Source organism: Acanthopagrus latus, chromosome 11 (genome assembly GCF_904848185.1).
Source record: "Acanthopagrus latus isolate v.2019 chromosome 11, fAcaLat1.1, whole genome shotgun sequence".
Taxonomy (NCBI): domain Eukaryota; kingdom Metazoa; phylum Chordata; class Actinopteri; order Spariformes; family Sparidae; genus Acanthopagrus; species Acanthopagrus latus.
Genome location: NC_051049.1, coordinates 6731471 through 6744741, shown reverse-complemented (window position 1 = coordinate 6744741; position 13271 = coordinate 6731471). Strand labels below are relative to the sequence as shown.

The 13271-nt window shown below is 41.8% G+C and overlaps 1 protein-coding gene across 3 annotated transcripts in view; it reads left to right on the top strand.

The window, feature by feature from the left end:
* Positions 1-8474: 8474 nt before the first annotated feature.
* Positions 8475-13271, top strand: part of prdm5 (PR domain containing 5) — a 37377-nt gene continuing 32580 nt past the window's right edge. For 2 of the 3 annotated variants that reach the window (XM_037115909.1, XM_037115911.1), the window contains exons 1-5: positions 9302-9346; positions 9455-9538; positions 10777-10899; positions 12744-12912; positions 13040-13217. In XM_037115909.1, the coding sequence (XP_036971804.1) occupies positions 9317-9346; positions 9455-9538; positions 10777-10899; positions 12744-12912; positions 13040-13217 (584 nt within the window). In that variant the 5' untranslated portion in view covers positions 9302-9316. Of the gene's footprint in view, positions 8745-9301; positions 9347-9454; positions 9539-10776; positions 10900-12743; positions 12913-13039; positions 13218-13271 lie in introns of those variants that run through there. The other variant, XM_037115910.1, reaches the window with a different exon arrangement.

Genomic DNA, 13271 nt, shown 5'->3' with positions numbered 1-13271 from the left:
TAGCTAACATTAGCCACCATAAGATACTGGCTGTACCAAACTAAGTGTGATTGTAGCAGTGAAACCTCTGAGTGTATTAAAGTGATGTTTTTTATTGTTTAGGAATAAAACATTGATGAGAGAACAAGACATTCTACTTTGAAAGTTACACAGTCTTACTAATACACTTAACAAATCACGCTGTTTGGCACTCAAATATAGGAAATTTTCTTTAAATGAATCCATTTAAAGAATATTTAGCAGATGATACTGAACATGCCGCAACATTTGCAGCAATCTTCCTGGTCACCTACCCTCATTTAAGTGTGCGCATTTAAAAAAGCAGACTCCAATTTTGGAGAATTGGGTGACTTGCAATACTATTTAACCATTAGACAGAGTTAACCACATGTAAGCAAAGAGAAAAGCCAGACACACATCAGTGAACATATCCACACGTTCCAATTAAGAGCGGTCTCAGGTGGATGGAAATGCTCTCTCTTTTGTGGCCAAGAAAAGGCAGCTGTTGCTCTTGGATTGCCATGTTTCCATCGCGACCCTGATTCTGGGTAGCTGCACTCCAGTTCATCGCCACAGCTCACTGTCAATCACGCGCTCCTGGTCGGAGGAAACGCAGGGCGGCTCCACCTGGCTTCCATTAACCTGCCGTTGCCCTGGAATAATGTGGAGGAGCTTCCAGAGAGTTGTGGGAGCGTCACGGATATCCCTGTAAAACCGCCACTAATAAAAGCGGGCCCAGCTCTGCTCTAATGTTATCGTGCACGTGTGAATAAGATCTGCCGTGAAGTCCCTTAAAAGAGTCTCCTGCTCTCTGGTCAGCTCAAGAGGTCTGAGGATGGAAAAAAATGTACAGACGCGTCTATTTTACAAGCACGCTTCTGGAGAGCTCCTCACAAACACTCAGGCAAACATACATATACAGAGAAACCTCTATCCGCGAGCTAACCATCTGCAGGGCTGCCCGTGTTTATCTTCTGCGTGGTAATGAGCGCAGGGCTTTGATGTATGAGTTTTGTATATATGTGAGTACACGGAGCAGGGTAAGGAGTGGAGACAGACATGAAGAGCTCGGGTAAGTGGTGTAGTAATCACAGCGGCGCACGGAAGACCTGGCTCTGATTCCTGGTTTGGCTAGTTTGACTTTGACTCATGTGAGCTGTCAGTTAAAACGAGTCGGAGCAATCTCATAAAATCTCAATTGTCTGCCGTGGTTGAATAACTTACAGGGTCAGAAAATCTAAGTTGAGTTTTATACATCTCACATTGAACACTAGACCCCTGTTTTTTGAAAAAGGGAGATTTGTCTGGTCTTAGGGGGTCTTAAACAGTTCAACATTTTGGGATGCGTTCACTTTCTTGCCAGTACCAACCGCTCTCATATGGCAAAGATGAAGCCACAGTCTCTATATAAACTTGACGTAACGGCTGGAAACAACAGGCTTTATATAAACATAAATATCTATCTATCTATCTATCTATCTATCTATCTATTATAAAATATATGCAATCAGCCAGCAGACATACAGTTGCTACTGCTGTAGCAGCGTTATTTTAGTTCACACTACCTTACACAGCATGACCCGCCTTACTCTGCCTCTGATTGGCTGTTAAGTAATGCACATATGCAACTCTCACCAGAGATTGAACAGAGGAGAGATGTCTCACTCTACAGCTAAAACAGAGCGTTCAAGACAGCATAACACACCATATTATAAACAATAAAGTGTCTGTAATTCTGTCAATGATGCAGCAGCTAGCCAATCAGTGAAGTGACTTATGAATATCATTATTAAATAATAGTTCAACATTTTACGAAATTTACTTACTCGCTTTCTTTCTGACAGTGGGGTAAAAAGACTGATAACACAGCATGTTCATATGTGTAGAGTCAATTAGCTTAGCATAAAGACTTAAAATAGGCAGAGACAGCACTCTGAGGCTCCCTTACTGAGTGTTTTTTTTAGGGTTATATGTGCTGGTAGTCTGATTAATCTTTTCCTACACAGACAGATATCATCTTCTCATCTAACTCACGGCGAGAATGCATGCAAGGGTATTTCCCAAAATCTCAAACTATTCCAAGTGTTATGACCCTCAAGCTGCCAGTTTCACTGAAGAAGTTGTGGAGAACTGTCAAAACAATAGCTTTTGGTGAAACTGAACACGATTTTGTGTAAATAATGGCACAAATGAGCAGCACTTCTTATTTATAACAAAAGTAGAACTCCTACCCCCAGTGTCCCTTTATGAAGGAGTTTAGAAAGTTGGCATTCGTGATGTTTTGTGTGTGCGTGTGTGTGTGTGAATGCACTTGCTGCTCAACTTGGTGAGGTGAGTGACACTTTTGGACAGAGATCGTGAAAAGGGAGGAGAGGCGCGAACAGAATCCAAACAGAGACCGACAGCAAACAGACGGACCCGCTGTGAGGGCTTTGAGTGTAACTCCTACCGCAGAGTAAAGCAGCGAAACATTGTTGCGCGTAAAAAGCTCAGTGCTGAATGAAGGGCTGCTGCCATCCCTGGGGTTGGTACTATACTGGAGAGCAGTTAAATTAAATGATTCGGCCCTACACTGGTGCCACTGTCTTGGAAATCTCCAAAGTAAACAGTGTGAAATGAAATTATGGCGCTTCGAAATCTCACACACTCATTCAGAGAGGGAGCCCCAGCTGCGAGGTAAAAAAGAGTCGGCCGTGATGAAAATGATTCCACTTCAGCGGCTCCGGGGATAGATCATTGTTAAGGGCTCGGGTCCAAACCAGCTCTACATAACTCTGATTTAGCAGAGGGCCAGGGCAGAAATCGGAGGCTTCCTTCCAAACCCATCCTGACCGAGAGCCCATTCCCAGGAAGGGCGGAGAGGGACCAGTGGCCCTTGGGCATTGCCCGTCTCAGCCGATCTCCATTAGGATAACTCAAGTAGTGAGAAAAAACAATCACTGGCTCCTGAGCACGACTTTCATTTAATCCCACTGGATATTTTACTGTAATGTTAGTTTTATCATCATGCACAGATATGAGCAGCACTGTACGCATGATATTGGCATTTAGGGATCCTTGGATGGGGATTCTCTTATGGCTCTGAGCTGCACTTGATTCTCTCTCCGAGTGTGTGTGGGTGTATATTTGTGTGCAAGCATTAGCCGTGTGCACATGAAAAGCCTTGTGTGTTTGTGTGTTTGTGTACTCACTGCCATCGCTCCACTCTCTGCGTAGGGGTGGTCCCCCCGCTCTCTTGTGCTCATGAAATCGCTTCTAAGTGCCTGTAATTTCTCACGCTTCATCAGGACTGTAATTTCAAAAGGCTGCCTCTGAAGACCCTCCTTTAGTGGCAACCCGGGGTTGTCAAATGAAAACATCATTTATCCAGTGACCTCGGAGCTTCAGGAAATGGTTTGCTGGCTATTCATCGACAGCCTTGAAATAGGGAGCTGTGGTGAGGGACTGCGGGGGTTTGTGAAACATGAAACAAAAGGTGGTCTGGCCCCTCAATCTACAGTATCAGGTTTGAGAGATTTGAGAAAAATGCACACATCCATTTGGAAAATCTTGTATGGAACCATTTGTATGTTTGCCAAACTGAGGTTTTCCTCCAGTGAAAATATTTACTTAGAAAAAAAGAAACTCAAAGTATTTATTTCAATGCAATCCTTTCCTTCACCATGTCCTAAATGTGGTTTCTGTAGTTTTTGGCCCTCGGAGATTCAACTGGCAGTCCAGCCACTGAGTGGCTCAGTTCCACGGCTGGGCACTTTCAGGTCTAAAGTCTTGGTCCTGAGGGATTCATGATTCAAATTTCTTTGTTTAGTTAGAAAAAAAACCCAAATCTTCATCACGACAGGTCTTCAGGTTCTCAATGCATCTTTGTCTGCGAGGGCTGCTTTGCTCATGCGTAGGCTTTGTCATCACTTCATGAGGCCATTCACGGGAAGCTTCTTTCACTCAGACATGTCTGCATTAGTCAGAACCGATGAAAGACGTTTGGGAACAAAGACTTTATGATTTGCGCTCCCACTGCATTAAATAGTCAGACTTTAGAATAATAGAGCTGGTGAGGATTTTAAAGGTTTTAAGATCTTACTTATAGTGTGCTCAAAGTCAAAGGGGATACTGTCGATTAGTGTTGGTGGATCGCAAACAGATTTACAGATCTTTAGCTGTGATGACGCGACTCTCTGAATGACACCGTCTGTTAGTTGGCTCGTCTTTAATTAAGACTGAAATATCTCAGCAAATATCAGATAGATTGCCATGAAATTCAATTATGAAAGACAATTATGGTCTCCCTAAGGCTGAATTGCAACATCTTTATCGATTTCCTTAACATTTCTTGAGTTAATTTTTCAAATACTTTGGTTTATGCCATCATGCTAAACTAACAAGCTAAACATTTTCAATACTATACTATAGATGTATATTAGAACTACATTCTGAATCCATGATGGTTCCTCTTCTGGCTAAACAGATAGCACACAGATGTTGGCGTTGATGTGGTGTGGTGAGTGCTTGCCAATTGGGAAGACTTTGACGAAACATCCGCAATTGGTTGAAATCGCAATTAGCAAACCCTTCTCAAACCACGTCTTTTTCAGTGTAACTTGTGCTGACATCTGCAAGACATATGTGTGCTATCAAGGGAACTGATGCCTGGAGAATGTGCAAAAAAATGTGTATCTTCCAGGTTTAGCATAGCATTAGCTTTTTGGGTTGAAGGTAATTTTTGTTCATGGCAGTCGAGTTGTTTCTGGGTGAAACTGGAAGCAATACTGAGCAGTGGCACTGTATTAACCAAAATAACCAAAGATATACCAGGAACATCAACATGCTAGCATAGTTCTAGTGAACATTTTAGGTTGCTAACATTAGCATTTTGCTCAAAACACCACCAAAACCTCACTGAACTGCTATCATGGCTGTTGACTCTCAGTCACAGTTGAATCCCATCCAACTGCAAACTTCTTTGGATCACAAAGGCTCTAAGATTAAAATCACAATAAAGTCTTCATTGATAACTAGCCCAAACTTCAGGATTGTGCTCAGATTGTCCCAGCTCGCCTTTAACCAGAGTCTCAGCACTGAGTGAAAAGTCTTAATCCCCCACACCCGACAAAAGGTAGTGAGTCATCCATGCAGACCAGCACAGACTGTCCATGATCTTAAAATGGCCGTACAGGGATTATCATCTTACTCTCCATCATCTTATTATGGGTCCCTGGCATTCGCAGAAGAGCTCCGAGTGTGCGTTTCTTTGTGTCTTTTGTGCAGGTGTTGGAGATCAGAGCTGGTGGGGATAACCCTGGGATCTCGGTGAAAGCTGAGTGAAAGTTAATGGGATGGAGGGTCCTCAGAGGGCAGCCTAGAAAAAAAGGGGTCATGACATTTAATCGTCCTGCCCTGACAGGCCAAGGCCCTGACAGAGGGGTCAGGGGGGACAGAAATGGACCAGGCGAGGACACGGGTGGGGCAGACGCACACAAAAGGCCCTCTCAGAGCAGTGATCAGGCCTGTCACCCAATAAGTCTCTCCTATGGCTTAACTCTCTGAAAGACACCTGGAACATGACTCCAGGCCTCTGTTGACACCATCACAACTACAATACAGATCGAGGGGGAAAAATAAAAAAAAATCCCCACTGAGCGACATGTTTATCCCGACTGTAAACCCTTTAGAACAGTAAAGTCTGACAAAACAGTCGAGCACCAGCTCATTGACTCTGGGGTAAACATGTACATCGTGTTTGAGTCACTGCTGTGATACTCAACCAACGCCGGTCGTCTGCACCAATCATACGGCGCGCTGGCTGAGAGCCGCAACACAACAGGAAGGCATCGGCATAAACACGAGCTATAAACACAGTAAACAAAACCGACATAACACTGACACACTGCTGATTAAAGGGGGAAGACGTTTGCTGAAGAGGTGTTCAAAAAACAGAACACACACAAACAGTCGGTGATTAGAGATGATGCTAATCTCTGCGCCGGGTGAAAGTCAACAAATCAAGGTGAGATATAAAAAGAACATAATGTAGGTAATGTGAGGTCTGGTTGCACTTTCACACAAGTGTATCCAACAGTTCTGTTTTTCAGTACACTTGAAACCACATTCACAGCTCAGCTTAGTCATCTGGCAGTCAACTGTGCAAGACTACTCTGAGTCCACGAGTCCATTTGAATAAAATGAATTGACAAAAAAAACATAATTCAGGTACATATCTAAAGCTGGGGGTAAAATTGGAGAAAAACTAGTTGTTATGCATAAAAATATAGGACTAATGTGACAACAAGCATTTAGTAATACAGCATAACATCACTGACATAACAATAGAATTAGACACACAAATTACAAAGATATGTAATCCTTCAAAGGTCTAAAAAGAGCACTGAAAAACATGAAAATGAAAATGTAATTGTAAAATGACGTGAACATTTTAAAGCTACATTATGTAGAGTTTCGTAACTCGAGCGATTTGGTGCCCATACTTTTTCTTACTTTAATACAACTCTCGTAAATGCAAATCCACGGTTTCTATAACAGTTTGACAGATGAAATGTAACATTACGTGCTGCAATATACAAAACGCAATGTGCACAAGTCTCGCACACAACTCAGAACATTAACAGCACGCCAAGCTAACATTACCTGAACCTGACACCTGTATGTAAACTACAACTGGATAAACTGCTGTTGAATTGGGCAGACTTGGCTTGTGGTCAAAAAACTTGTGAGCTGACAACTTTCCTAAAACAGCCAAACATCGATCAAGTGCAACAACAGACAAATCTGAATTTAGCATGCAAGCTAACGTTACATACTATTAAACAGTCTAACTCTGCGTCTGTCATGCAGCCTTTTGCAGTGCAAAGCTCCTCTGATATTTGGACAAACACCAACACTTGCCGGTGCTGCTCTAAACAGAATCAGCTAGCAGAGCTAACTTGTAGCTACAGTACGCAGCAGTTAGGTTGCTTTCAGGAAACTCCGTAAATCCCAGAGACTTCAGGCAGAGCAGAGGGAAAACCAGAAAACATTTTCTGCAGAGAGTTTGGGAACATACTTGTATAAGTGTAAATACCAGCAATGTGAAAGTAGTAATTATATAATCAATACGGTACCAGTCATCTTTACCAGAATTGGTATGATCATACTCCGGATTTCTGATTGAGCCCGGAGGCTTCAGGCCAGAGGAACCATCCGTCCCAGCAGCCTTTCACTGTTGGTAAATTGTGGTTTCTGGCGCGCTACGCTGACTGTTTTAAACTGAAAGGGTCAGTCATACCTCTGGTCTGCTGCCTGTTGGTTCAGTGCGGTTTCTGAATTACAGACAACAAAACTTCTAGCCAAAACACACATCCATTACAATATTCTGAGGTTTGTTAGAGGTTAATGGTGAATGAAGAAAAAGGACGGGGAGTGCGTTTTCTGAGCCATGGGAAAAGCATGTGTATCGACATAGTGTGGATAATGTCGCTCGTGAAACAATTTACTGTGTAATAACCTTTAAAGGTGCAGTTTGCAAATAGATAGTAAATAGGTAAATAGCTTTTAGTTACTCTGGTAATATGCTGCCCCCTATTTATTCACCCCTTTCTTGTCAACTATTGAACCTATTAAAAAGTATTTCATAATTATTTATCGGTTTGATAGATTTTGAAGAAAAGAAAGTTAAAATTATTTGATTCCAGCTTCTTAAATTTGAATATTTTCTGGTTTCTTGTCTTTTCTATGACTGTAAACTTAATTTGTTTATTTTCCGAGTGCAATATACAAACTGCAAGAACTGCAGTTATTAACAAAAAAAAAAGGTAAAACGTGTCAAAATACAGTGTTTAATTACATTTTTTAGTGCTGCAGAGATGCTCTGGCCTACAAAGTTTGTTATCCAGATGTAATAAAACAGAGACTGGGAGAAACACCACACTAGTTTTTCAATGACAATGAAAATTGTGATGTAAAATCTAATCATCCATAATAATCATCCTGAAAAAAATCCCTTTTCACTCAGATTTTTGTAAATAACTTATTTTTTTCTATATATTCATATATATGTATTTGTCTGACTCTTTTTCCTGTACTTGATGCATCTTGAGCTGTTGTTAACAAGGGAATTTCCCTGTTGTGGGATAAATAAAGTATATCTAATCTAATACAATCATGAATTACATTGCAGTAGCTGTCCAACAATAATTTCAATATCACTTTTTGACCATATCGTGCAGCCTTACATTAGAAGCTTACATAGAAAGTAGAGGCTCACAGAACATATATAGAGATTTCTCTGCATCATATCACAAATAAAACAATTTCCAACAGCTATTTAAAGTATTTTTTGTGGGGATATATTATTCACAAATGGAAACTGATGCACTGTGAGTTCATACAGTCCTGAGAAGCAGCAGCTCCATGTATTAGCAGTGTGTGTACAGTGTGAGCAGCCTGACTGAAAGGTAGCTTCTGGTTACAAACTTTGGACCAATCAGAGGCGCCGCTCTGCTTTCCTGCAGCGCGAGCGACAGAAGTTCAACCTGGACGTCTCCACGAAGAAAAACTGAATCTGCTCTGAATTCAAACTGACAATGATCATCCACTTCCGCTGACATATCTGATAGCCAACAAGTTGTCACTGACGGAAACGTTTCCGAGAAATGACAATGTTGGGCATGTACGTGCCAGACAGATTTTCCCTGAAATCGTCAAAGGTCCAGGATGGAATCGGTCTGTACACGGCGAGGCGAGTGAAAAAGGTTTGTTGTTTCGCAGCTTTGTCACCGAGTTTAACGGGCGGGGAGCGTCAACGGTTACTTTTTAAAACTGTTCTAACGGTCGTGGGTAGTTTTTTTTTCTGTTCGCCTTTTTTTTAAAAAAAAAATCCTTCTGGTCTGTTGTCAGGAGTCTGAGCCTCGACCCAAGGCTGCTCTGACGTGAAGTGCCACGTAGCTACAGTGACTCCACTCGTCTTCTCTACACAACAATGTATTCATGTCGGCAAAAAAGACTGTAACGGTTGCTTGTTGTTGTTTAGCTTTAGTAGCAGACGTTTCCCCCCTCCACTCCTCCTCCCAGAAGAGTTTTGTTGTTGAATGTTTCAGAGGATGTGTTCACGTTCGGGAGGATGTAGCTCTGTTTAAAAAAGCTGTGCTACTGTAGTAGGAGCTGGAGGATGAACATGAACGCATCATGAAGAACACTCGGGCCACGCCCCCCGGATTTTTTGGTCCATAGGAATAAAATGTCCAGGATGCGTTCACATGTCACATTAAACAGTAGGCGTGTCCAGCTGTACTGTAAGATATCCAACATTTACCCACAATGCCAAATGTCACGGTTTTTGGACTGGTCTCCTGTGGTGTGTGATGTTTTTAATGTGATTCATCTTGGCCGCCAAGCGTTTTGTAACAATGATGACAAATGTGTGTGTGTGTTTTTTTTGTTGTTTTTTGTTTTGCTTTTATAGGGAGAAAAGTTTGGCCCCTTCGCAGGTGAGAAAAAGCTGCCCAACGAGCTGGATGAGAGCTCGGACACCAGGCTCATGTGGGAGGTGAACGCACGAACACCCTCATGTTTTTCCTACGGTCTACACAAGGGCTGCAACTGAATTTCTGTCAGAGTTATGCATTATTTGTAACACTTATTTTATAATTAACTGAGTAAGAAATATATAAATTGCTCATCATAATTTCTTTGACCCATTCAAATTGATTTGTCTGTCCCGCCAAATGTCCAAAAAACTCAAAGACTCTTTGTTTGCAGTAATTTAAGACAAAGAAAAGCAGCAAATCCTCACATTCAAGAAGCCGGAACAAGCAAATATGTAACATTTCTGCTTGAAAAATTACGTAAACTATTAATAGATGATCAAAATTGTTGGCAACAAATTTTCTATTAATCAACTAATTGACTAAAGGTGTTTTTCTTAAAGGTGCAGTTAACTCTAATCCTAAGATTAACAGTGAATGTCGATAAATAGCAGTTTTGACGTCTGTTGCGTTGCAGACATATCTGATGAAATTAGCATGCTAACAAGCTAGCCCCAGCATGTCCTGGTCCATAGTTTCTGTACCAGTGACGTAAACACTAACCCTCCCTGTTGGTCCCTGAGCTCCCAGTCCGAACACTAGCTGCACGGCTAACTGAGCTAACCAGCCAAAGGGTAGCTACGATTAGCAGCAGTTAGCGGTGACTCTGCTGACATGCTGATCACTAATTGTTTTGAGCCTGAATCTGACTCATTGTCAACTCTTACAAGGTTTCAAAACTAAACGCTGTTTTGTTTAAAGAGGTGCATGCAGCATGATAACTCCAGCCTCACATCTGTAACAGCTGCATTAAATATGTAATGCAGTAATCAACAGAGTGCAGTAAATAATCTCCCTGCAGCCTGCAGTTAAACAAAAAAAAAAAGAAAAAGAAAACACAAGCTTTTATCTCAGGACAGCTGTGAAAGAAAGACACAGCTGCCTGCAGTTCTGTCTAAATATGTTCTCGGTTTTTTTCTGTGATAAAGAGAACATTTAATTACACTGCAGATCCATTAACCATACTGGCTGATTTAAACCGTCTCACATCTGACATTGTGAAGAAGCCATTGATGGTAACCATTGAAATAAATGGCTGTGATGTAGTTATCTCCAGCCGCCACATTGCGAGGTACAAGCCTGCACGTGATCCTGCGTCTATATGAAAAGGCCAACGCACTTTGATGCGCAGAAGACAAACCGTGAAGAAGAATCAGTCTTTCTCTTCTGACAACTCATGCGGTTACTGTTTTCTTTCCAGGTCCGTGGCAGTAAAGGAGATGTGCTGTATATTCTGGATGCTAGTAACCCGCGCTATGCCAACTGGCTGCGGTTTGTCCATCAGGCGCCTTCACAGGAGCAGAAGAACTTGGCAGCCATACAGGTACATTTCCTCTCAGTGGACACGAATCCCTCAGACGTACCTAAAAAGACAGACTAGAAAGACAATGATACTTTTTACAGGCAGTACAGATGCGATGGGACGGGATAATGATTTAAGAGAAGGATTTCTCCACTAAGATAGATCGAAGATGTTGGAATTTAGTAACAATCCTTTCAAATTTAAAGCCTTCGGAGCGGACAGACTGTTTTCAGCCTGGAAAGTCTTCAAAGTAAGATCTGAAAAATCCCTTCTTTTTTTTTTTTTTATAAAGAGTAGTGTTTGTTCCAAGATTACCACATGAGATATTAGTTTTACAGATGACATAAGTAATAGATATGTTACAATGTGACGATCAGTGGAAGGAGTGAACATGATGAATAAAGCATGGAAGAGAAGGCTTCGAACTGAGCTTTAGAAGGAAGCGTCGCTAAGAATTAAAGAATGAAAACAGATTAAAGTTGTGAAGTGAAAAATCTATTTGATCAAATTTAGGGCTCAAGCCTTTACTTCAGAGATCATAAGCTTCTACCATTACTGTAATACGCTCAAATCCTTCATTGAAAGTTTCTGGGATTTTATTTCTTTAAAGAGGAAGTAGGCTGAACCGACAAAGAGGCAAAAGACTGATGAAGAAATGGACAAAAACACACAAAACACAGAACAGTATCTCTGATTGGAAAACCATCCGACGTGGGAGAAAGCCCGTTTCAGCGTGGCTTTGACAGTCATAATTTATTGCAATAGCAAAGGTGTTTGTTTAATATTCACAATAGAAAAACAACTCTTGTTGGCTTAAACTCTCTGAAATGTTGCGTAAATTGCACCTAAATCTGGACAAGAAGAGATGCGTTTTTATTCAGTTTTCAGATAAGCTCACCGTACGTTAAGCTCCATGAGTTTGTGCTGTTAAATCCAGATGTAAGACTACATGCGAGCGAGATTTGCTGGACTGGACGAGGCTTTTACAACAGCAGCCAGTGATTCTTGCTGAGGGAATATTTCTCTGATTGCTGCTGAGTTATTGCAGCCACAGGGAATAACTCCTCGTCAATTTGTTATTTCCAAGGGACTCCAAGAACATTTTTTAAAGTTATTATATTGAAAAATTATGCATCAACAACAGTAGTGCGGCCTGCGAACACGAAAACATCTGAAGTATTTTGGAAAACACGACCATACAAGCACACACGCGCACACACACACACACACACACACACACACACACACACACATTTGTGAACTTAGCGCAGTGCATCTGGGAAACGTCACCTCCTGCACTCCTGTGTAAAAAGATAAAAACGATTGGTCTCTTCTGATGGAAGAAAAATAGAAGTTGAATGAAGAGGAGACCAACATTTCAGGTCTAAGGGCCAAGTTCCTGCCATTAATACACAAATGTCCGCAGCGGTTGGTCGTTTAAAGGTCATCCATGTGTGTTAAAGCTCTGTGTTCCATCAGCCGTGACATTTATTGTGTAGCTTTCCTCTATTTAATCATTATTTATGTGTATTTAGAATCCCATGGTTAAAACAGAATGACGCTTTGATTTTATTAGTGTGACCTCTGAGGACAAGAAAAAGTTAATGACGTATTTAAGGGGTTTGAGGTTCTGACCTGTGGCCTCAATCAGGCTTAACAGACTGTTGTCTTGCTGTAATGAGTTCAGCCTTCAGCCAGGCTCAACAGTTACTCACTGTTCATGACCATAAATGGTAGAGGTTTTAGTTTAGCAGGAATGTTATTCTCATTAGGCCTCATTCTTCTCAAATTCAGGTACAATTCTGTTGGTGCTCCGTGGCATTGTTACTGTTGTGTGAGGTTATAACCGCGTTATCGTCTCGTAGGATGGAGAGAACATCTTTTACCTGGCTGTGGACGACATAGAGACGGACACAGAGCTCCTGATCGGCTACCTGGACAGCGACATGGAGGAGGAGGAGGAAGAAGAGGAGGAGGAGGACGTCAAAGATGAAGATGAAAACAGCAAAGACGCCAAACGTATCGTTGAAATGGGTAACAGTGTTGCAGAGTTCTGTTTGTCATCCCAAACATATACGTTTCAAAGGGAATCACACAGAATTGGCCCAACATGTGCCTCTTAGATCATCCTCCTCATTGTGTGTGTGCCACATCTTTACAGAACTAGTAATAAAGAAGGAGGACCACCCCTGCTTGCTGTGTGAGAGCAGTTTTCCCAGTGAGGAGATCCTGGCCGCCCACCTCCAGAGTCTGCACCAGAGGCCCTGCACGGAGGAGAAGGACTTCAAATGCAGAAACTGTGGCAAGAAGTTCCCCATCAAACAGGCTCTGCAGCGCCAGTGGGTTTTCTGTTCCATCACTTAACTGGTTATAGTGTAGTTTCATTTAACGTT